Here is a 26,672-nt window from a genome sequence, read left to right on the forward strand (position 1 = left end):
TCAAGGAATTTTGACTGGGGAGGGGGTCTAGGAGAAGAGTCTTTTCTGCTGTGGTCCCCACCCTTTTGAACATCCCGCTGCCATAAGTGACATCTGTCCTCACCCTTCTGACCTTCTAGAAGAGCCTTAAAACTTGGGAGACCCCACTTCTGTGCCATCAGTCCTCCTGGTTCTCAATCTCTATTTAATTCACAGAAATTTTAATTGGTTTATATTTATTCTTTTAACATTTTTGTAAGTGGTGCAGAGTTGCTTCAACAATGAGATAGGGGGCTTATAGATTTAACAAATAAATAAACCCTCTATCTATTGTACATTACTCTGCCCCCCCTTGTGGTCAATAGTCAATATAGGCCAGGGCTTGTAATTTGCACCTCCAAGACTTCACCAAACATACAAAAAATCAAGCTCTTAATATAAGATTGTAAAACTTGACATTCATACAGAGAAAAAACCCAAAGTTTATATAATGTTGGCTGCATTGTTTTTGTTTTTCTTCTAAATAGATCAAACAACAGACATTTTAATTGGCAGTTAGCGATTAATTATTGCTATCCATTCATTTTGATAGAATTTCATTGTGTTTGCAAATACAGTATTTCATTACTGCTTCCCTAAACAATTAACTTTTTTATATATATTTGATAAGGATTTGTTTTAATTTGGCAAACACCGATTTTTTTCTTTCACATTTCAGTCATAAGTTGATATGAAAGTGTTCTTTAAAAATAAGCTACTTGAATCATACAGATATTTTTAAACAGCTGCTGTAATCTAATAGAAGGGATTCATTTAAAACCAGTTAGATTTTGAGGAAACAAACGACACCCTTAATAAGGAACTTAAACAACAAAAGAACCAGTAGAAATGAAACCTTGCATATGAAATGAAGTAAGGGAAATATTAAAATTTCATGTTCTGTGTGCTTATATATTAAAATATAGCAATGTGATTCCTGATACAAAGGAAAGTTTGTAAAAAGGAGAAAGAACCTGCAGAGAATAAGAAATGTGTTCTGATCCAAGAAGCTGTAATTAGTATTAAATTATTAATTGGACAATAAATACAGTTAATTTAGCCATTAAGCACAAATTTAAAATGTGTGATTTTAATTAGATTTTTACTGAACTATCTTTTAAAAGCGTCTTCACTTCTGATAGCATTCTTATAATATGCCACAATTGAGGTTTACAGACCAATTCGGTTTTTTTCCCCAAACTATTGTAACAAGCCTATACTAAATTACTATTTTTATTAGTTGGAAGATTACTACAATAAAATATCAGGAAAGTTATTTGAAAGTCCTCTGACAGAAGAGAATTATTATAAACAATAGCTTATGAGTACAGATCCAGTACACATACAAGCAAGGTTTGTCCATGCAGAACAAAAATCTCACAAAAATTGAGTTCCCCATCACGTATAAAGAGCTTTCACATAGGTAGGTTCAAGATTACTGTATACCTGGTGCTCCATCTGCTTTGGATTCCTCATCTATATTATAGGAAGACAATTACAATTTCATATTTAGAAATCTTCAGAAGCAGGGGATGTTAGTAACATGGAAAGAAAGAAAAATCAAACTAGACTCTATGGAACGGGCACAAGACTTTTATGAACAGTTAATAGGCACAGAAGATCAAAATAGTAAGGAGGAATCAAAAAGAAATTCTCAGGAAGACCGAAGTCGCCATAGAAATAAAAAAGAAGGACCCCCCAAAGCCAAGGGAACGACTACCCACATCAAGAGAGAGAAGAACCAATCCCACAACAACTACAAGGAGAGAGCTGAATTATCACGAGACAAAAAGCGAAACAGATTTAACTAAATGGAGGAAGAAAAGAAACTTCTATCCATCAATATAAATGGTTTAAATTCGACAACTAAAAGGAAAAGGATAATAGCCAAATTAATTAAACAAAACGCCGACATAATATGTTTACAAGAAACCCACATAAGGAAAATTGATGAAAGATATTTAATTTGCCCTAAACTAAGGAAGTTATTTACAGCACCAGCAGATAAACAAAAAAAGAAAGGAATTGCAATATATGTGAAAGATGACTTAAAAGCAGATCTAATTTGGTCAGACCCGGAAGGAAGAACTCTGGTCTTACAAATCTCGATTAATACTATTTCATTTCTATTGGTAGCAATTTATGCTCCAAATGAAGAACAGAAATTTTTTTTTAAATATTTACACCAAAAAATAATAGGATTAGAAAAAAGGAACATCTGTATCATAGGCGATTTTAACTCTATTGCTGATTACCAAAAGGACCGTAGTAATGCGAGCAAGAACAAGAAAGGAAAAAGAGAGTTTCCCAAGACATGTAAGGAAATGATGGAAGAACTAAATTTGGTGGATTTATGGAGAAGATTAAACCCAGAAGAAAAACAATGTACATTTTGCTCGAACCCACATAAAATATGGACAAGAATAGATATGGCATGGATGAATGGGGAAATTGCAAATGAAATAAAAGGAATCGAAATTTTACCAAATGAATGGGCCGATCACAATCCAGTTCAAATAATTTGGAAAGGCAGGAAAAAACCAAAGAAAAGATGGACATTAAATACTCAATTAATAAGAGAAGAAGCGTATATTAATAAGCTTAAAGAGGAATTAAATTATTTCCTAAAGGAAAATGATAATGATGCAACCTCGAAACAAAATATCTGGGATACATTGAAGGCAGTTATAAGAGGAATAACAATCTCTTATAATGCCATGAGAAATAAAAGAAAATATGCTCAACAAAATAAATTACAACAACAAATTAAGGAATTAGAAATCCAATTACAAAAAACCCCTAAAAACCAAAGAGTACAAAATCAGATAATAACAGCCAAACATAAATTGAACTTAATGGAACAAGAACAAATGGAAATAAATTTGAAAATGACTAAACAAATTTATTTTGAATATGCAAATAAACCAGGAAGATGGCTATCTTATAAACTTTAAAAAAGGAAAGAAAAGAGATTGATATACCAATTAATAGATGAGAAGGGCGATTTACAACAAGAGATAGAAAAGAAAAAAGACATCATTCACAAGTATTTTGAAAAGTTATATAAAAAAGAAGAAGTCAATGAGGATAAAATAAGAAATTACTTAGAGGAAATGAAAGACAAAGTAATTGGAGATGAATGGATAGAATTATTAAATAAAGATATTACATGGTCCGAATTGAAATCAGCAATAGAGAATCAAGGGAACAATAAAACCCCAGGGCCAGATGGGATCCTGGCAGAATTATATAAGACAACTGCGGAATTAATTGGACCACTGATGATGGAAGTGTTTAATGAGGTATTACTGGCAGCTAAGATGCCAGACTCGTGAAGGGGAGCATTGATTTCGCTGATCCAGAAGGAGGAATCTGACCACAGATATATTAACAACTACAGACCTATTTCACTCCTAAACACCGATTATAAAATATTCTCCTCCATTATAGCCAATAGACTAAAACAAGTTTTAAACCCGTATATACAAGAAGACCAAAATGGATTCCTCCCGACTAGACAGATAAAGAATAATTTAAGAACAGTAATAGACGTTTTAGAATTTTATGAAGCCCACCCTGAGAAACAATCCGCACTTATGTTTTTAGATGCAGAAAAGGCATTCGACAACTTAAATTGGCATTTCTTAATTCAAAAAATTTATAATATGAATTTAGGCACTAAATTTGAAAATATCATAACAACAATTTATGATACACAGCAGGCCAACATCTTAATAAATGGGGAACACACAGGTCCAATAAAAATAGAAAAAGGAGTTAGATAGGGTTGCCCTCTTTCACCTCTTCTCTTTATATTCGCTTTAAAAACACTCTTAACACGTATTAGGCAAAATCCCGAAATCAAAGGATTGAAAATTAAAACAGAAGAATACAAATTACAAGTGTTTGCTGATGATATGGTCTTTTTTTTGGAGGAACCTATAGAAAAAGGATATAAATTGATAAAAGAACTAGAACAATTCGGTGCAGTAGCAGGACTTAAAATCAATAGAAAAAAAAAACAAAATTAATGACCAAAAACTTAACAGAAGACCAGAAAAAGGAATTAGAGGTAAGTATGGGAATACAGGTAACAAAGAAAGTTAAATATTTATGAATATGGCTAACACCACAATGTAAGACACTCAAAGAGAATAACTATGACAAATTGTTGTAACTAGTAAAGAAAGATTTAGAATCATGGAGTAGGTTGCAACTTTCACTATTGGGCAGGATTGCTTCTATCAAAATGAATATTTTACCAAAATTCTTATACCTATTTCAGACGATTCCAATTAAATTGCATAAATTTTTTTTTTGAAGAACTTAATAAGATAATACTCAAATTCATTTGGCAAGGAAAGAAATCTAGAATTAATGTAAAGGCATTACAGGACTTGAAGAGTAGCACTTCCAAATTGGGAACTATACTATACGGCAGCTGCTTTAGTATGGTTAAAAGATTGGGTGAACTTACTTAACAAAAGAACGCTATTATTAGAAGGCCACGACTTGCAGAGAGGTTGGCATGCCTTCTTATGGGAAACCCAATCAATCATATTTTCATAGACACTTAATTAGAGATTCACTATTAACCATTTGGAAAACAGTATGGAAAAACACTATTTAAAAGTACCGATTTGGCTATCGACAATGGAGGCAATGGTTCACCCCAACAATTTGGACATTACAAAAATGATCAAATATAAAGACTTATTAAATGCACAAGGAAAATTGAAAACACGACAAGAACTACAAGACCGGGGATTTAAAATCGATCAGTGGGTATATCTCCAAATCCAGATATAAACAAGATAATAAAGATTTCGGAATTAATAACAAACTTCAGCACTTAGATAAAATTTTACTAGGATCAAATAAAAAAAATATAACTAAATTTTATAACTACCTACTGGAAGTAGAATTAGAAGAAGAGACAGTCAAAGGGAACATGATAGCTTGGAGTAGGAATGTTCGATGGAGTATCACATTAACAGAATGGGAAAAGATTTGGAACAGAAACAATAAGATCACCAAATCCGCAGCTTATAAAGAAAACGCTTACAAAATGTTTTACAGATGGCACCTTCCTCCTTCGAGGTTAGCGAAGATGCACCCCAACCCCAAAATGTTGGAAATGTAAAAGTATAGATGGAACCTTTTTTCATATGTGGTAGTCATGTAAGGAAACCCAGAAATACTGGCAAAGAGTTAGAAGGTGGCTAGAAGAGATAACAAAAGAACAGATTGAATATAAACCAGAGTCTTTCCTGTTAGGGATTTTTGACAAACAGCTATCTAAAAAAGTGAAATATATAACAATACATATCTTAACAGCGGCCAGACTAACATTTGCTCAGTGCTGGAAATTACCTCACATACCTACCGAACAGATGATCATCCAGAAAATCTCAGACTGTGCAGAAATGGACAAACTAACCCTAGCCTTAAAAAATAAAGATTCTTCAACATATTACAACAATTGGAATTGCTGGTATAAATGGTTAAACCAAAGATAGACTATATATTATAAAGTTAAAAAGAATGGAACAAACTTATATGAGTGCAATCTAAATATAGATATGGATAAGATGTGTGTATCTGATATAAAATAAGAAGAGAAAAGATCTTACAAACTGTCGAAAATGAGAATGTTTTTAACTGTTCACTTTCTCTGCTTTCTCTTTCCTTCTTTTGCTTTTCTTTTCACGTTTCTTTCTTTTTCCTTTGTTCTTTTCTGCCTTTTCTATTTGTGTATGTGTTGTTGATTTGTTTTTAATTGTACATTCAATAAAATTTGGTTTTTTTTTTAAAAAAAGAAATCTTCAGAAGCAGGTACTTCCAAGGGAGCAAAAATAAACATAGTGAATACCAATGTGTGCAGGAACAGAATAGCATTTGGCTAGGATGGCATAAGGCTCCTGCCTTGACCGGGGGTTGGACTTGAAGATCTCCAAGGTCCCTTCAAGCTTCATGATTCTAAGAATAATCTCACACTGTGTTGTTCTTTGAGCTTCACATAACTTCTTATGCTCCTTCATCAACCCATTTGTAATTCCCAAATTCTTCAAGATTACAGAGACAAAATAGAATAGAAAATCACTCATTTTTATGGCATATTAAGATTATGCAAGACTGAACATAGTTATTTTGCGTTTAAAGAGCCACCTAACATCCAACTACTCTGGGCAATTGTATTTTTTTTTTTTTAAGCAAAAGCCAAAAATTACCACAATGATCTTCCAGTCACTGGAAAAGATGCCCTTCCCAGAGGAATAATATGGGCATTTTCAGTATCAAGTGCAATTTGCACATTTGTCTGGTTAGACTATAATGTTTCATGCAGTGGCCTGCATGGTTCATTGCTACCCACAGCCTTCTTACCTCATAAAGTCTGAATAGACTGCCATATAATGACAGGCCATGTCAATGCGGATGGATAATAAGTAATGAAATCAGTAATGAAATCAACATTAACACACATTATCTATGAACTCCATTCTTTCCTCTTCTTAGTCTGTAAAATATTGTCACCATTCTTTTGAGCTAAGAAATGTCTTTTTTTGCAACATTATACAAATAATGAAGTATACAATTAAAATCAATACCAGTTCAGAACTGTTAATAGCATGTCTCTACCCCTTGAGGTGGAAGGGGTAGCATTCTACAACAGGGTTATCAAACTTCCGGCCCACAGGCCAGGTATATCATGCGCTGGCCACGACCACACCTGGTTTAGTGAAGGGGAAAAAAGTCCCAATATGTCACATGATGCTGCCATGATGACATAAGTTTGACACCCTTTCAACAAGGGAAGGCAAATTAAAGGAAATGATTGTAGTAATTATAATATTGTAGATATTTATTCTCAAATTGTATGCTTAATGTGCTTTGGTTCTTTTCTTCTATTTTACAATGTACTACAGTAAGTATAGATAAGTAAAGTCCTCTTTACTTTTCTCTGAATTATCTCTAGTTCCTTCCCTCCTTCCCTCCTTCCCTCCACCTCTCTCCCTCCCCCCTCCCCCCCATCAAAATGGTTCTCTGAATTATCAGTAATTAGGTTCAAATTTTTCATCCGTTCAGTATCTATTCCCCAGAGAAAAGGGATATCTCAGACTCAATGATGGCTGTGCTGAACTAAACCATGACAATATCTTTTTATGTTGCTTTCTATACTTAATCATGTTACAGCTGTTTACCAAATATTTCACACACAACAAATCAATTAAAAACAGTCTAAAGTGTATATAGTATAAAGGCAGCAGGGGATGGTGGCAGGAGGAAAACAGAAATGAAAGAAAAAACCATTCATCCAATATTTATATACAGAAAATCTGGAGTTTCTTTTTCCATTGTTAGAATAGCTTGCTTGCATCAAGACAGTTTTAAGAATAAGCTGCTTGGTTAAAAAAAACATCCAAATACTATAAAAGCTTCTTTGTATCTTGAACAAAAGAAACGATTATACATAAAAAAAAAATTCAATTTCCTTGAAAAGAGTTGTCCCTATTTAAGTTTATTGAAGTTTTAATTCATCACGTTCTAAGTTCAGCACTCCCTTTGGCCCCCTTTGCCCCTTTGAAAATGTTTTCCCCTTTCTTTCTTTTTTTCTTTTTGCAAGATAGCAGTGTGTGTGCAATTGTGTGTGTGTGTGTCCCCTCCCAAAGGCATGTCTCATAAATTATTGTGCCACTCTGAGAAACTATTCTAAATGGGATTTATACACTCCAGTATTTTTTTTAAGAATTTGTTTAGTTGGTTTTTTTTATTATGTTGTCTTTATATGTCATCACAGTAATAATGATTGCATTTTATTTATTGTGCCATCTTGTTCAAAATATTGCAGCCACAAGAAATATGGCAGGGTCTATTATTTTCTTATAGGAGTGGATTTGATGCAAGGTTCAGAGTGCTCCAGACAAGCCTAAAGATGCAGATAAAATCTCCTCTCTCTAAATATTTCCCACTCGTTTTGTTGATTCTGCTATATCTTCCATAAATTACAGATAGTACAGTCTCAGGCATAGATGTTTGGAGGTTAGCCTGTTTATAACAAATGAATCTCACTTTCAAATAAAGGGCATGTACGGGCTTATACTTTTGCTATGGATATCCATGAAACCTTGACCTTCCAACCAAATCTAATCTAGCATTCTTATCATCAGTTGGCAAATTTGTATGTGTGTGTGTGTGTAGCAAAAAGGCTGCAAGTTAATATTCACTTCAAAGTAACTAATAATTTCTTTCCATAATATTTTCTCTAAGGGTAGAACTATAGTTCATGACACACAGCTTAACAAAATACGAGATATCACCATTCCCTATCAACTGAAAGCCGGAGATTACATAATCATTCCAATGGCATCACCACAAAACCAAAAATTAAAGTTTCTTCTACGAATCTTTCTTAGAAGTCAAGGCAATATAAGGTAAAGCAATCACAATTAGAACATGAATAGTGTGAGGCAAAGAAAATCCACCTTTTCTTTTGCCGTTTAAAGAAATTTGGTACTCTTAAGGGCAGACATCCATTTGTCTTCTAGTTGTTTTATGACAAATTAAACCTGTTTAAAATAAACTTGCTGAACATTTGATGAGATTATTTGAACTATTTAGTACTTGACAATGATACTTTGCTCAATATTTGACAATACTTTATTCTCGTCATGGAGCAGTGTTTTACATTTGATAATATCTGATGATCAATACGGTGTAAAATGGAGAAATTGAATATGTTTGACAATTTGTATGTAATAATATGTAGCATTTAAAAAGATTTTTTTTATTGTTGATGAAATTGAATCATTTGAAAAGCTCCATTAGGATAAACAAATATAAATCTCCATATTACATGATATTTCAGTCTAATATAATTATGGTATTGATTATCAAATATTGGACCAGATAATTTGACCTAGGGCAAAGCTGTATTATCCTGGATCCCTTCACATTCATTTAACTATGCAGAGGGCTGTTACTAGAGTGTAATAAATAAAATTCTATTGTCTTGATTTATCAGACAATAAAACATAATTTTCATTCTGGATTTTCTTTTTAGAAAGTCATACTGCTTATGTGGACCTTGGTCCCCCTTGGGACAAAAGAATATTCTGTCAAAAAGAATTGTGGAAACACCCATAATTTAGTACTTGGGTGCAGATAATGATTTGTGCACTATTGCTTGATAAACACACATCAAGGTTGAATATGATAACACACTGTTCTCTCTGGATCTTGTAAGCAATAAATAAAAATAGTCTGTCCTGAAGCAGTTCTCATTTTTATGTGTGTGATTTTTCCCCCTTATAGGGAGCCAAGCAATGAATTCAGTTCAGAGATGACAAAGGTATGTGGATATAAAGAAGGGATGAGTTACCTGAGGGTGTACAACATTTGCAATCTCCAAACTTCTCAATATTGGAGGGCTTTTTTGAGGCAACAAATACATAAAATCCATACCTGAGGGACAATTTAAGCTGTTAGATATATTTAAGTCAGATGTTAAAGAAATAACAAATCCTAAAAAACTCCACCCAAAATTGCAGAGGAAAAGAAACTAGAAAATAATTGCCCCTTGGATCCCAAAATGTTGCCCCACCTCAATAGAAATAGTTGCACAGCCTTTGTAGACTGATTGACGTCTAAGGTTTAGAGATAACCATCTTCCTTTTGGGCCATTTCCTAGAGGTGAAGATTTTTTTTTACTTTAAATGAAAGACATCTATTATTGATGTGTTATGATTCAGACAGAATTGAAAAGCAGCTCTGGGTCTGAATCAGATGTGGTATTCAGCAGGTTCTGACCAGTTCTGGAGAAACCGTAGCGGAAATTTTGAGTAGTTCAGAGAACTGGTGATGACCTTCCTTTGGAGTGGGGTGGGAATGGAGATTTTACACTATCCTTCCCTTGCCGTGCCCACCAAGCCACATCCACCAAGCCACACTCACAGAACCAGTAGTAAAAATTTTTTGAATCCCACCACTGGTCTGAACCCTCTTGCAAGCCGCAGCAGTGACCCTGTATTTAGAAATGTAGAGACAAGGCTAGTGTCAGATCCGTGTATCTGTCATTTCTTCAGTGGAAGAAGAAAAGGGGGGGGGGAGGCTGATAAAGAAATCCTTTCTTGATGTAACCTGAATATATTTAATCTTATATCGAATTTGTATAACCCACACATGATACAATGGAGGGAGAAAAGCCACATGGCCAGAACTATCACCTCTGAGTGGCTCAACCAGGAGATGAGAAGGTCATAAAAATTCCAGATTGTACTTTGGGAATCTCTTGAATAGTTCATTCTTAAAAGGGGGGAATTAGGTATACCCTGGGAAACTGTGAAAAGATCGTTCCTTACAAGAGGGGTGGGGAGGAATTAACATACTGGCTTTTGTTTCACTAAATACACATCGAGATAAGGGAGGGGTTCTAAACTCCCTCATGTATCCCTGTATGCCTGAGAGACCTCAGACGCTGCTTTGAACTCCTACAGGAATTGTCTCATCTCAATAAAGAATTCCTTCGTGATACATTTGAATACATTTTCAGAAGTTCATTCTAGTTGAGTGAATGGGAAAAGTTCTGTAGCCTGACAGCTAGCATTAGATTTTATATTGGGGCAGTGCTAAAATCATGATTTTATTTATTAACTATTGAAGCAACAGATGTTCATGCTGATCCTTAGAAAGGCCTTTGGGAGTATGGCACACCTAAAGAATTTCTGCCTTCCTTAGGCCTGCATGGATGCCTCTGTTTTCAAGTGCCATTGTTACCAGAAGTAGTTGGTTGTCACTATTGAAAGGCTCTTTTAAGTGGTAGCATCCCAATTACAGTACTGTTCTTTCATAGAGGCTCATCTAGTGCCTGTTTTGATGTTATCACAGTGCCCACCTTAATCTTTCCTGGAATGCTAAAGCTTTATTCCAAGGTAGATCTTGATTATGCTGAGCTTGTATATTAGACATCATAATTATATCATGTTTTAAATTATTATTAGTATTAATCAGAGGGAACTAAGCAAATATACTAAGCAGTATATTTCTCCATTATCAGCAAAATGAAATACGTTGACAGTTTGCCTCTTTGGCATTATTGAAAAATGTAGTAAAATTTTTTGAATCCCACCACGGATACAGCACCAGTGAGAATGTGCCAATTTCCTTTCTTTCAGACAGTGGTGAGCTCTTTGGTGTTTAACCAGCACTGAAGGGCTCATCAGCTGCATATCTCAAAACAGGTTATACTCAAGAGCATTCTAGGTTTATGGATGCTCTTTTGTTTCATTCCACTTCTTCCTTGCTCCCTAAATTGGGCATTTTCTCCAGGGGTGGATTCAAATTTTTAACAACTGGTTCTGTGGGCGTGGCTTAGGTGGTGGGCAAGGCTTGGTGGTCATGTGACTCGGACATGACTTGGTGGTCATGTTATTGGCTGGATGTGGCGAACTCAGTATCACTCACATCGAGGCACGCATCTCCTCGCCTGGCCTCTCATGACTGTGGGGATGTTGCAACAGTCATAAGTGTGAAAAATGGTCTTAAGTAACTTTTTTCAGTGCCATTGTAACTTTGAATGGTCACTCCACACCACAAAGTACCAGCAAAGGAGGGGGAAAAGGCTCCAGAGACGTTCCTGCCAAGAATGTAATAAGGGTTAATGGAGAGGCAGTTTCTGTAAGCAACACCAAAATGTTTCCTTCCTGCCTTCCTTACAGGATTAGTCCAGTAATTTTTTCTAACAACCGGCTCTCCAAACTGCTTAGAATGTTAACAGCCGGTTCTAGCGAATAGGTGTGAACTGGTAGAATCCCACCCCTGGTTTTCTCCCCACAAATTACTGCGAGCTGCCCTCATCCTTGAGACTTTGTTGAAAACTTGCCATTTCACAAAGCTTTCATAAAATAATATCCTTCCTTTTTTGTTCTTTACCTGGTTGCTGGTATTGTGCAGTCTTTTTTCCCCTAGATCATGCACTTACAAATGGCTTGGGGCAATTTGAAGTTTTGACATGGGATGCCACAGGATGGAATTTAATTGGATAAATAAGAAAGACATGAATGATCAGATAATAGGACTGTTTTTGTCACTGTCAGGCTTTTGAGGTTGGTTGCACAATGTTGCCTGTTGTAAATGGCTAGAAACATAATGAATGAATAATAATGAGGTTTCTCATGTGGACTGATTTTTATACATGCATTTTTTTATTTTTATTTTTTTGGGATATAGGATATGCTCTTCTGGAATCCAGACAACTATGAAAGTGTCTTCTTCAGATATGCTTATCAGGTTTGTTGAATAGAAATAAAAGAGTGAATCAACAAGGCTTGTAAAATTGAGAAAGAGAGTTTTCCCATCTTGCTTTTAATCCATGCTTCAGCCATGCAGATCTCAAGGGTGTCTCTCAAAATGGTATTGATTTGCTAGTTGTTATGACAAATCAGACAAGGGACCTGGCTACACAATAGATGGTTTGGAGTTGATTGCTTGTGGAGAGAAAGTTGTTCCTCAAACAAGCAATTAACCGTAACCCTTAGCTACAAATAGATGTGGCTTCCTGGATCATATTTAGTCTCTCAGAATTACTTCCAGTTTGTACTTTCCACATTTGGAAAGCAGGCATCAGTCAATGTTTGGGTAATTGATTTGCATTCTTTCTGAGCCAAGCTGCATGTGTTCACAGGAGATGCTCTTAATGGCTTAATAAACTGTTATAAAAGACTCCTTGACTTAGTCGAGAGAAAAATTGCTGCCAAAAGCTTCTGTACAATAGACCTCTCACAGCTAATAGTTGTATCAGCACATAAAAGGTGAAAACAGCAGTGCTGACTGTGAAAGGTGCACACAGTTTGTCTCCAGAAGCAGTCAGGGCAAGGAAGGAAAATGATAGCAGTCTCCTGAGTCAAAGCAAGTCCTTCCTGGAAGCCAGATACTTCCAGCTTCTATGCATCTTTTAGGCCTCCAGTTAAAACTCTTTGAACATGCCAAATCATCCTATTTTCTTTTCTAATAATCACACAGAAGCTTTAGTCGAGACCTAACTTGAAAAAAAATTGGAAGACTAGAAATGGCTTCAGGTACAGATAATCTAAAAGTGGCTCTGTATATAGCCACTGAGTTTTTATATTATATGTACCCAAAACTATCTGTCTGTCTGTCTGTCTGTCTATCTATCTATCCACTAAATGTAGATAGATAGATGACAGACAGACAGATAGATTGATAGATTGATTGATAGAGATAGATGGATGATAGATAGATGACAGATAGATAGATGACAGACAGACAGCTTATAAATTGAACACAATTCTTTGTTTTTGTTTGTAATTTTTATTTGTAAACTTCTGCCATCCTTTGAATCCCCCAAGCCACTGGTATTTTTAACCTTGATTTTGGCTTAACGAAGGAAATGGTGGTCACCATCTAAATCGCTGTGGAGTGAAACACTCATCTGTGAAACACTGTGGAGTGAAACAATCACCTGTTTTTCTCTGTGTGTTTCAGTTTTATTTGCTTTATTTTATTATCTTTTTTTATGTGGAAATAGAAAGCTCATTCAAGCAGACAGCATATAAGTTGCTGCTTTCTCTCTGTTTGGTAATTTTCAAGGCAACTGAATATTATGAGAATCTACTTCTTAAATATTTGTTACTAAAATTAGCTGATTATTTGCCTATAGAATATGATAAACAAAACATCTCTGTCTCTCTGAATGTGTATTTGTATTTCCCAATAATAAATGAATCAAGGGAACTTAGAGAAGAAACAATATCTTCAAATTAGCACGTAAATAAATGATGAAATCTAGATTTTGTATCTTTCTCGGACATCTGTCAGGTGCAACTCTTTCTTGCATTTTTAAAATGTGCTATCTGGAACAGTGCAAAAATAAACCACCAAACTACAAATGAAGCCTGGGGGAAAAAGGGGGTAGGTGGGATAGAAAGAAGGGCAAAAGAAAATGAGCTAGTGGGAAATTATCCCAAATAAATAAAAATAAAAATTATTTCTATAGATGTAAAATTAAGAACTACTGTGAGAAATAAGACAAAAAGATTCCTACGCTTCAAGTGCTATCTAAGATTGAACCTGGGATGTTCTGCCTGGAATGGGCAGTGACCTTAGACCATAAGTCCTTTAATTAAGTGGATATAGCAACAAGACAAGATTCCAAGGAACCACACCCCTCATAAGCATTTTTTGTTTGTGTGTATGTTTGTTCTACGTTAGAACTCCTACTTAGATGCTTCACAATTACAAAGGATTCTGAATGATGTTCTTCTAAAAGGTAAAATTCATAGTTTGTGTCCAGTTTTAATTGTTATCTATATCTGATTCTGTCCTCTTACTTTTCCTTTGTGTTTGGTTCTATTCAGTTGCTGTTTCTTCAGTAAGAGGTATAATTGGTACACTGGGTCATATTAAGTCTGTTTATTCACTACTGTGGGGACAAAGACGTCAGCTGAGCTCCTGTTAAACACTGCCTGTGTCTCAGTAGGACAGGGGCTCCAATTTGCTTAGCAAAAGGAATTTCTTATCATTAGAACTCAAAAGTCAGAATAACAGAGTTAGAAGGAACCTTTGGAGGTCTTCTAACCCCTTGCTCAAGCAAGAGACCCTGTACTATTTCAGACAAATGATGGCCAATATCTTCTTAAAAACTTCTTGTGTTGGAGCATTCATGACTTCTAGAGGCAAGTTGTTCCACTGATTAATTGTTCTCACTGTTAGGAAACTTCTCCTTTGTTATGTCCCTGGAACTCTAAGGAGTTCCCACTCAGGTCCGTTCGCGTTGCGGGGGCGGCTGCCCCCTCGTTCATTGGTTGGTTCTCCCCAGCAGCCAGCTATAAAAGCAGGCTGCGGGGTCCAACCAGTTGCTGATCGCAGCGAGCCAGTTCCAGGCTTGGCTAGCACGTTCAGTCCTTTATTATCTTAATAAAGTCTTTGTTGCACCCATGCCCTGGTTCAGCCTCTCATTACCCAAACTCAACATCCTTAGTTCTAGGTTGCTTCTCTCCTTGGTTAGTTTCTATCCATTGCTCTTTGTTTTGCCTTCTGTTGTTTTGGAAAATAGGTTGACCGCCCTCTTCTTTCTGGTAGCCCCTCAAATATTGGAACACTGCTATCATGTCATCCCTAGTTCTTCTTTTCACTAGACTAGATAAACTCAATTGCTGTAACCTTTCTTCATATGCTTTAGCCTCCAACCCTCTAATCATCTTTGTTGCTGTTTTCTTCATTCTTTCCAGAGTCTCTGCATCTTTTTTATAATATGGTTACCAAAACTCAATGCAATATTCCAAGTGTGGTCATAATAAGACTTTATTGATTAGCAGTAAAGCTTTCCAGTTTCCCACATTCCTCCCATCAATCATTTCCAGATTCCCTGACTTCCAGTATGTGATATAGGTGAAAAGAAAAATAAATAAATCTCCTTTGGAGGCCTAACTATAATATCCCTTCTTTGGCTATATATATGTATTGTATATACTGATTGTAATTGATTCACCTGAATGAGGTGCTTTGCCTCATACAGATACTTCAGCCAATAAGGCATCAAAGCAGAGCTGATCTGTTGCTTGGCTTTGATGAAAGTGGCTTCTGTTAATGTTCAGAACGCACTTTTAAAAAGTGAATCAAGCTTCAGCAACTGTTCTGCAAATAAGAATTGGGGCATTGTGACATCTCACATAAGCAATTTGAAGAAGTCCTCTATTTGAACCTTCACCACAAGAAAATGCCTCTTGAACGGTCTGCACAAACCTAATTGGGAATGAAGATATTTCTACAATGACATATATCTTTGGAAGTCCCTGGACTTCTGGAAAATCTGAAAGATTTATTTGCTCTGATGTAAATTTAGCTGGCCCCAATATTGTCTAGCAATCCGAATGCACTGACTCATCCAGGATTTTGTTGCTTAACAATTATTCCAGATCTAGAGTCCTTTGCAAAGGAACTTTGCTAATGAATACATTTATATATGGACTTTTAATCATTTTTATTGTCTTGCTTATTTTATGTCACATTGTTTTATTGAAATGTGTATTATTATTTTTTCTATGCACAGCTTAAAGATCCTATAGAAAGAATAGAATAACAAAAATAACAATAAGAAGAATTCAGTAGTCTGCATTTTAACTCAGATGCTACTTTCCAATTTCTTTTATCTCACTAATTAAGATTTACACGGTGATTATTGACTTTAGATTTGATTGTGAATTTTAGATTATTGAGTCATAATCTTTTTAGCCCTGAAAAAATGGGCTAGAACTGTATTCAATATTAAACAAACATGCCACAACATTACGATAAAAATTGGTATTTCAGACTGTCATATTTTGATATAGGAATGTGCAGATAGATAGACAGCTATTTAATTGTGAATTTTACATTATTGAGTCATAATTTTTTAACCCTGAAAAAAATGGGCTAGAAATATATTCAGTATTAAACAAACAAGCCCACAACATTACTATAAAAAATTAGTATTTCAGACTGTCATAGAAATGGATAGAGATAGATGATATGTAGATTATGTATGTATGTATGTATGTATGTATGTATGTATGTATGTATGGTATTCAGCTTTGTTCGGGTATTTTCCCACATCATTATAGTTGTGCTTTTAAAGTTGTAGAGATGTTTCAGCAGAATCTCATCTGCCATCATCAGGCTTGTGTATTGTGTTCGAACACAGTACACAAGTCTGATGATAGAAGATGAGAGCCAGAGAGTTTTCATATATAGGTCTTTCCTTTCCTGTCTGGTTAATTCTTTCCCCTTCTGTTCTCTTTTGTGTCTCCTCTCCCTCTCCCTCCCACATATACTTTCCACCTCTTTCAATTGTAGTTACCTTTCCCCTTTGCTCTGGTTCCATCCTGCTTACCCCACTCCCCCTTAACTTCTTGTTATTCCTGCTGGAAGGAAGGAGGGAATCTTTCTGGAGCTACTTGAAGGTTTCTGTATTTGTGCATGAAAGAAACCATGGTTAGCATATGTGAGGATGTTGTAAATGGAATGATTTGTTCTATAGACAAATACATTCAATAAATACTGTAGTGATTAATCCAAATACAAGTAGCCCTCAACTTATAACCATTTGCATTAGAAGTACAACAGCATTAAAAAAATTGACTCACAACTAGTCCTTGCACTTATGACCATTGCAGCATTTCCAGGGGTCAAGTAATCAAAATTCAGGCACTTGGGAACCAACATGTATTTATGATGGTTGCAGAATTCTGGGTCAGGTGACTGACATTGGAGATCTTCCCAGCCAGTTTATAACAAAGTCAGTTGGGATGACCAAATGATTCTCTTAACAACTGCAGTAATTTTGTTAATAGCAATGGTAAAATGTTAAATTAATTGCCTTGCTTAGGCGGTGGAAATTCTGATCCCAATTGTGGTCAAAAGTCATAAAACAACCCATAATATAAATTTACTTTTGTCCAAAGTGTGACTTCTTCCCAGGATATACTGTATAATAACATATACACCCATATTTCTCTGTCTATTGGAGATAAGGGTTCAACTGGAAGTGGCTATTCTAGACAAAGTGAAGAAACTGGACATTTATTTATTTTTAATTTTTTAGTATCTACTTTTCATTTGAGGAATCATCTTAAATTTGATATTGACTTCCTTTGAGTAAAGTACGGTATTAAGACAAGCCATTGTGTCTTAATATTGTGCCCTTTCTCTCTCCAGCCCAATCTATTCCTGCTGTCAGGAAAACTGTTTTATGTGTATTAAAACCATACTTTTTGTCAATCTCTCTGTGATACACAAGGCATGATCCAGCTCTTTCCCAGATGCTCATGTATTTCACAAAATACTGTGAGCAACAATCACGCTGGAGTCCAATTTTCCTGGTTTCAAAGTAAGTCATTTCAGTGTGGTGTGACTTCTAACCCCTCGTTCTTGATGTATGTTGCTTTTTTATTTGTCTGCTTATAGATCTAATGGCTGGCCTGGGAACTGGAGATGGATTCAGCTTTGATTCATGCAAAAGCCTTTTAGCTCTGATGGATGTATCTTTTCAACAAATGCAATAAACTTTCCTTATGCTTCCCCTTCCTTGCTTTGAGTTATAGCTGTGCTGAGTTTCCCATTGCACAAGTGCTGTGAATAACTATTTACCATAAGATCTGCCAAGTATTTATGAAGAAATGCTGTGAATGGCCATGATCTTCATCTTTGGGCTTTTTTCTCTGCCACAGATTTTTACATGGAAGGAGAAGATTTCTTTCTTTATTTTTTTATTTTTTTATTTTGATTTGGCAATTGCTTACAAGATAATAGGTATAAGTATATACATAATTATGAATACATGAAATGGGTACATATAAGAAAAATAAAAAGAAACAATAGGACAGGGATGGTAGGCACATTGGTGCGCTTATGCACGCCCCCTACAGACCTCTTAGGAAAGGGGTGAGGTCAATAGCAGACAGTCTAAGGTTAAAGTTTTTGGGGTTTGGGGAAGAAACCACAGAGTCAGGTAGAGTATTCCAGACATTGACCACTCTGTTGCTGAAATCGTATTTCCTGCAGTCAGGTTTGGTGCAGTTAACCTTGAGTGTGTATCTATTGTGTGCTCTTGTGTTGTTATGGTTGAAGTGGAAGTATTCATTGACAGGTAAGTCATTGCAATGTATGATTTTATATACCATAGTTAGATCAGACCGAAGACGGCATAATTCATAATAATCCTCCCCAAATGTAACTTTTTTCAGTTTCAGAAAGCCCCAATCCCCTGCCCCCAATCCAAAGCAAACAAACAAAAAATGGATTATATTTGTGTTAATAAATTATTGGGGGAAATCTTAGTATTTAATCTTCTACCCCTATAAGAAAGCTTTCATTAAGGACTAAATACAGATGGATTGGTTGTATATTAATAAAAACATCAGACTAAATGAGGATCCAAATTCACTAATGACACTTTGAGATTTAATCAATCCAATTGCCCTTACAACAATTATAATTTCTGTGATTCTGTCTTATAGAAGGACCATGTATGCCACCCAGCCCAACTTCTTGCTCCACAAAAGAATCCAATTTAAAGTTTCTGTAACAGATGGCCTCTGCCTGAACATGCAGTCAAGGGAAGGCCCAGTGGGTTAGGGTGTTCTGACTGAATGGTGGGGAGATGGTCAGAGCTGAAGAGGCTTCTTGGGTGAGAAGTGAAATGTCTTCAAAGAACAACCAGAAAATCCAGTTGCTTCTTGAAATACACACCTTTGGGACAACCATGATCTGGGTGACTAATAATCTCCATAGACATTCAGTCAAGGGAAGATTCCCTCATCATTTAAAAATACTTTTATTTAAGGATTTCCTAATTTTCAACTTGAAACTGATTTCCTCTCCCACATATTCTTGTTTTGTCCTGGGATGATATAAAATAGGCCTTGGGAGTCTTTTGTGTTATCCAATTTCCAGGTCGATCGATCTGTTCAGAAAATTTTTATCTTTGCCTCAATAAGATTTATTTTATTTTCTTTATTTATTTTAATTTGTCACTCTCTTACAAGATAATAGGTATAAGTATATACATAGTTATGAATATATGGATACATATAAGAAAAAAAAAAGAAACCATAGGATAGGGATGGTAGGCACGTTGGTGTGCTTATGTACACCAACAAACCTCTTAGGAAAGGGGTGAGGTCAATAGTAGACAGTCTAAGGTTAAATTTTTTGGGGTTTGGGAAGAAACCACAGAGTCAGGTAGAGTATTCCAGACATTGACCACTCTGTAGCTGAAGTCGTATTTCCTGCAATCAAGTTTGGTGAGGTTATGTCTTTAGTCTTCTCTTCACAGGACTCAGTTTGTAGTTTTGTGATCATTGTTCCAATTTATCTGAATATTTAGTGAACTAGATTAGATATAATGTGTAAAACAGAGTATGATCAATAGAGGAATGCAGGAAATCACAGGAAAAAAAAACCGTATACTTCTGTGGCTATATCTTAAACCTACATTTAATCTCCTACGGAGTGACAGTATATCATTCCAGTGCCCGACACATGGTTTGTAGCCAACTACATTTTCTGTCACTTTTTTAACAAGTACTATTAGAAAACCAGATACTCTCCATTCTATATCTGTACGTTTTATTTCTTTTTTCCCACGGGAAGAACACATTTCTGTTAACTTTCATTCTGTTATTTTCAGCCTGTTCTGTTAATTTAGAAAGTCTGTTTTGAAGTAGGTTTCCATTTTCTAACATATTAGCTATCTCATCCAAATGTGTGTTGTCTACAAAAGTGTTAAGCATTCCCTTCAGTTCTTAATCAAAGTAATGTTGAAGAGTACAGGAACCTGTATTGGCCCTTATGGCATTTCACTTGGTATCTCATTCTAGTTTGATGAGGAATCATTGATGAGCACATCCTATTAGAACTAATTCTGCATCTACCCAATTACCATCAAGCAAAACATAATGGGCTTGCTAATCAGAATGACATAAAGTACTTTGTGATGCCTTTCTGATGTAAAGATATACTGTAGTACATTTATAGCATTCCTGCAAGTGCCAGATTTAAAAAAAAATAGATAAGTTTAGTCTGGCAGGATTGTTTCTCTCAAATCTAAACTAGATTGTTTTCAAGATATTTATAAAAAAAATCTCATTAATTCTTTAAAAGAATTTTAGTATTATTACTAGTTCCCTGGATCAGCCTTTCTCTCTTTTCTGAATAAATGAGCATCATTTCCCTTCTTCCATTGGCCTGGAATTTTATCAATGTCATGATTTCTAAAAGATAGAAAAGTGATAATAATAATAATGATCATTCCTTTCATCCATGCAGTGATATTGACAGACTCTTATATAGCATAAGTGGATGTAGAAAGTTTCAAGTGCATCAGTAGAAGAAAAAAGAGCATTGGAACAGTATCTGAAAGGATAATGAAGAAGATGCCCTGAAGCTAGTACATCAGGTATTCCTACTGAATACTAAAGACATCAAACTGGCCAAAAAGAAAGGCCAAATAAAAATAGAAAAGAGACATGGCAAGGCAAAGCATTATACGATCAGTATGTAACAAATTAGCAGGAAAAACAGATAACACAAGACCTGGAATTGGTTAAGAGCAGGAAAGCTGAAGAAAGAGGCACAGGGATAACTACAAACATTGGCATGACTAAGTAGCAACAATAGTGTATTAGAATGCCTGCAAGAAATACCATTTACCTGCAGTAAAGAACTGGTGGGATCACAAACTAAAATAATAGAAAATGAAGAAGCTAAAGTACTCTGAGATTTTAAAATACCGACTGCCATGTAATATTTCAGACTTAACAATTGTCAATAAGAAAAAACGAAAAAGTCTAGATAGTGAAGTTGTAATACCTGGACACGGCAGAATATAAGGGAAATAATTGGAGAAAATAACAAAATACAACGTTCTGTAAATAAAGTAGAACAGCTGTGGCAAAAGAAAACGAAGGTAGTACTAATAGTAACAGACACCTTAAACGTAACCCTGAAACATCTGGAGCATCAATTGAATTGAATGCCATCAGCTTTGATGAAATCACCATCACTCAATTGCAAAATGCACTTTTACTTGGACAGTAATGTGATGATACCTTTAACAACATCTGCTCATCCCAGATCCTTAGGAATGGCTCAATCTAATCTGGCTGACTATAAAACCAATCATAATATTAATAATTTATTAAATGTGTCTGCCACCCAACTCCCAGTGACTTTGGGTGGCTATTCTAACAATTTATTGCACCTTCCTCTTACCATATTTCTTTAATCAGGCTGATTGGGTAATGTTTAATCTTCTGCTGAATTTTCTAAGCTTGGAATAAAAAAAAATCAGTACCTTCAAACTCAAGGTTGCAAAGGATAGAATGGATGCAGTCAAAATTGCTTCATCCTGACAGACAGACAGTTCTAGCCCTGAAACGCTTATCTAGAGCTCTGACAATGAGAAGTAACCTTTAGTATAAACCATTAAACAATTACATAAAAGTTTGGGTTGGAAAGCAAATTTAGAAGGCTTCTGTGACCAGACTACCATTAACTGCCTCAGTCACATTCTGGAAAGTAAAGAGATGCTCAAGCATTAGCTCCAAAATTTGGTGGTCTTTTCTACTTGTTTTTCTCTCTTTCTTTTATTTCCTTCTGAGTTGCCTCTCTCTGTGTCTCTCTCTCTCTCTGTCTGTCTCTCTGTCTCTGTCTCTGTCTCTGTCTCTCTCTCTCCCCTGCAACATCAAATTTAAAAATATTTCAGACAGAGTTCACTATTAGAACAGGAAAAAAATAGGAGTCTCTGGAGAGACTGTACCAAATCCCTTATTCTGTACTGTGGATTAGGAAGATGTGTAGGATTCTTCTTGTTGCAAATCCTGCTGAATTAAACAACAGACAGATAGATGGGCAGTAATCTCTGGCCAGTGAGGAGAGCCAGAGGCATTCTGGTAGGGAGCTCAACAGATCAGATATATATGAGCTACCACACATCCAGGTCTGCTTCTTTGAGGCATATGGTATTTTGCATATGGCATATGTCTCTTAAGCAGTCTGATCTACTATTTAAAAACACACAGAGAGAAGCATTACTTGCTGGATGGAAAGCAAATATCTCAGGTAGATTCTCATCAAGTTTTTGCTCTGTACACGGAGAGGCTTTAGCTCTGAGGTGTTTTACTTTGTTTTGGTTAGAGAGGCATTAAAACCTATAGCTATTCTCAGTTATTCTCAGTTTAGAAAGAATTGGGTCACAACATAGTAGTCAATAAGGCAAAAATGCAGATTCTGATACTTCTCCAAGGTGAGCTGTAGTGTTTCCTCAGTTTATATCTATTCCTCATTTATAGCTATGGCTTCATTTATTTCACACCTGATTTAAAACTTGACTACAAATACAGATAAATGCTAATGGAAAACTTTCACTCCAAGAATTTAAAAGACTGTGGGGAGCTTTCAAGAAATATGAGGTATGTATGAAATTTATTCAGTTTCTTAACTGTTACCATGACTATCTTTGTCCTATTATTTGTAAAGTATATTTCAGTTCCCAATCTTTGTGTCATTAGAAAACTGTGATCTTCCATAGTAATTACAAATAGATTTTTTTTCCTGTTTTAATATATTATTTTATATATAAATATTTTTCAGGATATATTTGGAAGAGAGGATGAAAACAATTCTGGATTCCTAACGATTTCAAATTTGCAAAGAATTGTTCAAGAAACAGGTAGCTGATAAACAGATGTTGCTTGAAAATATATTCAAAGTTATTTTTGAAGCCTGATAAATTAAAAAAAACAAAGTAGAAATCAACAGGGTAGCTTTTTTCTCTGTTCCAGTTTTATTTTAAATGGAAACTCATTGATTTTAATTTAACTCTCATTTTCACTCTTCCCCACTGAATGCAACTTCAAAAGTATTTGTCTTAACACTGCCATCTGCTGATAATGAAGGAATTTTAAAACACCCCCAAAACCTTCCCTTTGCAGTTTCATGTTTACTTCCTCCATTTCTGAGTTGTAACTGAATTGTTTGGTGGATGTATTTATATATGCAATCCATTGTATTGTACAGAAGATGCTAATATCCACTAATGTACTTTTAAGATGAACATTTACAAGTTTCTATGGCAGTGCAAGTTACAACATTGATTTCCTGTGTGAGGAAATAAAAAGGAAGAGGTAAGCAAATGCCAGAGAGGAAGAGGAGAACAATAATAAGGAAGAACGGAGAAGGAAATTGTTAACTCTCTAAGAGCACTATGATTTTTATCACTAATGTACTGCATCAATAGAGATACAAAAGGTATTGTAATAATCAAGGCAATACAGTATAGTCCTGAATGGTAAACTCCATGCTGTGCACTTCTTAAAGGCAAGCAGCAAACAGTATAGTTAATGAACTGAATAAAAGTTTCTATTTGCCTGAAAAAATACTAATATGTATATAGCAAAGTCTGCTTCTTTTTCTAAAACAGTGGAAAGTATAACCCCAAATAAAATTATTTTCCTGGTCTCCATTTAGCAAATAATCTAGGCTTCTTAGAAGAGAACCTATCAATCTGGTTAATACTGTACCTCAAGGCTATCTATCTGAGTAAAACCATTTAAAAATAATATTTGTTTGGCTTTGATTGTGGATTACATATCAAACACCCAACTCCACCCCTACTGCTTTCTTATAAAAAGAAGCAGAATTATAGTTCCTAGTTCCATAATACATCAAATTTTCTACAAAGGGAAGCCAACATTCCCCTACTAGATTCTGAGGCCAGGTCTTTCTGTTATGGAAACTTTGACATTGGGAAGTGTTGGGGTAGGGTAATGCTGGAGCCCAGAAAAAAAAGAAAAGAAAGTTGAGGTATGAAGAAGTGTTTTGGAACATCGGCAGTTTTATTAGTGATTTTTATTCTTTTATGTTTTATTGAGGTTGCTTAGGATTATGATATGCCATATACATTTGTCTGAAGTGATATAGTTTCCTGCTAGAGCAGGGGGTTCAACTAGAACAACAGTCACCAACTGGTGGGCTGTGATAAAATGTTGGTCAGCCGCAGAGAAATCCCACCCCCAGAGCACCCCCCACAAAGCAATTTAATCCAGGCTGCGCAGAAACACAAGTCTACTCAGCCCACATGGTCCTCCCCACCCACTCACTCCTTACCCAGCAAACTTGTCTGCTAAGTTGCTATTTTTTCCTTTTTCCAACCATCATCTGTTCTGCTGTGCTGGGAGATTTAGATTAGCTAGGAAGCAGGAAATGGTTGGATTTCTTGCTTTCTAGGTAAGCACAGCTGAACCTCCCTTAGGACTGAAGGTTTGCTTGCAAGCAAATTCAGTGCAGACTCATGGCAAGCAAATTTGAGAGACTGAGCTAGTCAATGGCAGATAGATCACTGAATGATTCTGTGAGCAACTCTATCTGCCTGCTTTGCCTGCTTTTGTGTAAAAGTTGCTCTTTTTTATAAAAAATTCAATATTTATATAAATATTTATAATGTTTACATACAAGCAATGCCCAGCCAGTCATATGATCACCAAGCCACACCCACAAATTAGGCCATGCCCACAGAACCAGTTAGTGGTCCCTGGGATCTAAAATTATGAGTTTTGTGGTCCCTGAGGTACAAAAGGTTGGCGACCCCTGGACTAGAAGATCTCCAAGGTCCCTTCCAACTCTGTTATTCTATTATATATAAGATGGATCTTGTATAGAAACAAAGAAAGATTGGAAAAAGATACATGGGGTGTTATCTACAAAGCTAAAGGATCTTAAACCTATCCTCACTCCTCACTTTCCCACTCCCAAATGCAGGAAGTATTTAGACAAACCCTATAATTCATACCCTCCCAAGCTTGCAAAGGGAAAGAAATTATGTAAAGCAACAATAACAACAGGAAGTGAGCTGAGCAGCACAATTGTCTTTCATTGTCATCTCTTCTATGTTAGGGTGCTGAATAACATCTCTTCTATATCAGAGCACACAGAATTTCCAAATTGAATATTAGGATAAGCTCTGCCACAAGGTTTTAAATTAACTAGATCTACACATATTCATTCATAAAACAGATCCATTGAAATCATTGGGATTTAGTACAGTACTAATGGGATCCTAACAATTTTGATGAATTATTATCCTAAGTATCATGAGGTCAAGTCCTTTATTTCTACAATCAATGGCCACATTATGTTCATTATTGGTATTCATATTTTATACAAATTGTAGAACATGAGAGCCCAGTAATGTTGCCAAGAGTCCTCAGAAATCTTCTTGGATTTCTGAGGACTCTTTTCAATTATGAGCCCAAACACTCAGAACAGCAGAAAAAGAGTATCTACTCTATATAATATACTCCAACAAAATGGATATCTTAGCACCTTTATTAAAAAGTCATGCAACCCAATACCGAACAACCAACCCAAACTCTAAAAAGAATTACACTGCCATACATCAAGAATATCTTAGAAACCATCAACTGACTACTATATCCATATGGAATCAGCATAGGACATGTCAACTAAAACCCTTCAAAATATCCTAAGCAGACCAACAACCTCAGAAGAAAAAACAGGAGTCATCTACAAAATACAACGTAAGGATTGCAACAACCACTATGTAGGACAAAAAGGCAGAAGATGGGCAGAATGTATCCACAACACCAACTAGCAGTCAGAAGACATGATGAAGATTCTTTAATTTCACAACACAGAGAAAGATTTAACCATAGTTTCAATTGGGAAAATGTGACCATCCTAGACCAAGCCAAGTCCAAAAATGCCAGGGAATTTCTAGAAGCCTGGTGTTAGGAATATAAGTCACCTAACAGGTATTTGGGTTAGAAATATATAAACCAGGATAAACATTTTAAAACTGTATCTTTAAGAAAATGCAAAACTGTAATTAGGTGTGGTTTCTCAAATGGCCATAAGATGGAGCCAGAAACCTGGGTTGTTTCAGTCTTAGTCTAAGAAGAGAGTGTGTCTGAATGAGTATCTCTATTTCCTTCTGTTGGAAAGTGTTGCCTTCCTCCATTTTTCCTAATTGACTGCTATTTCTGGATTTAATGTAAGTCTGATACTGAACTGTTTTTTGACACTGGACTTTGTTATTGAATTATCACTGGATTGAAAACTGACTGATTTAACCTGTGAATGAC

The 26,672-nt window shown here is 35.5% G+C and overlaps 1 protein-coding gene across 5 annotated transcripts in view; it reads left to right on the plus strand.

Annotated features, from left to right (window-relative positions):
• The window catches only part of CAPN13 (calpain 13), a 163,860-nt gene that overhangs the window by 60,196 nt on the left and 76,992 nt on the right, over positions 1 to 26,672 (plus strand). For 3 of the 5 annotated variants that reach the window (XM_087934618.1, XM_087934613.1, XM_087934624.1), the window contains exons 12-18: positions 8,287 to 8,450; positions 9,331 to 9,367; positions 12,244 to 12,303; positions 14,245 to 14,302; positions 17,977 to 18,050; positions 22,914 to 22,982; positions 23,164 to 23,242. In XM_087934618.1, the coding sequence (XP_087790744.1) occupies positions 8,287 to 8,450; positions 9,331 to 9,367; positions 12,244 to 12,303; positions 14,245 to 14,302; positions 17,977 to 18,050; positions 22,914 to 22,982; positions 23,164 to 23,242 (541 nt within the window). The remainder of the gene's footprint in view (positions 1 to 8,286; positions 8,451 to 9,330; positions 9,368 to 12,243; positions 12,304 to 14,244; positions 14,303 to 17,976; positions 18,051 to 22,913; positions 22,983 to 23,163; positions 23,243 to 26,672) is intronic. The other 2 variants (XR_015743847.1, XR_015743857.1) reach the window with 1 other exon arrangement.

Source organism: Pseudonaja textilis, chromosome 1 (genome assembly GCF_049901715.1).
Source record: "Pseudonaja textilis isolate UNSWEBS1 chromosome 1, rPseTex1.2, whole genome shotgun sequence".
Classification (NCBI taxonomy): domain Eukaryota; kingdom Metazoa; phylum Chordata; class Lepidosauria; order Squamata; family Elapidae; genus Pseudonaja; species Pseudonaja textilis.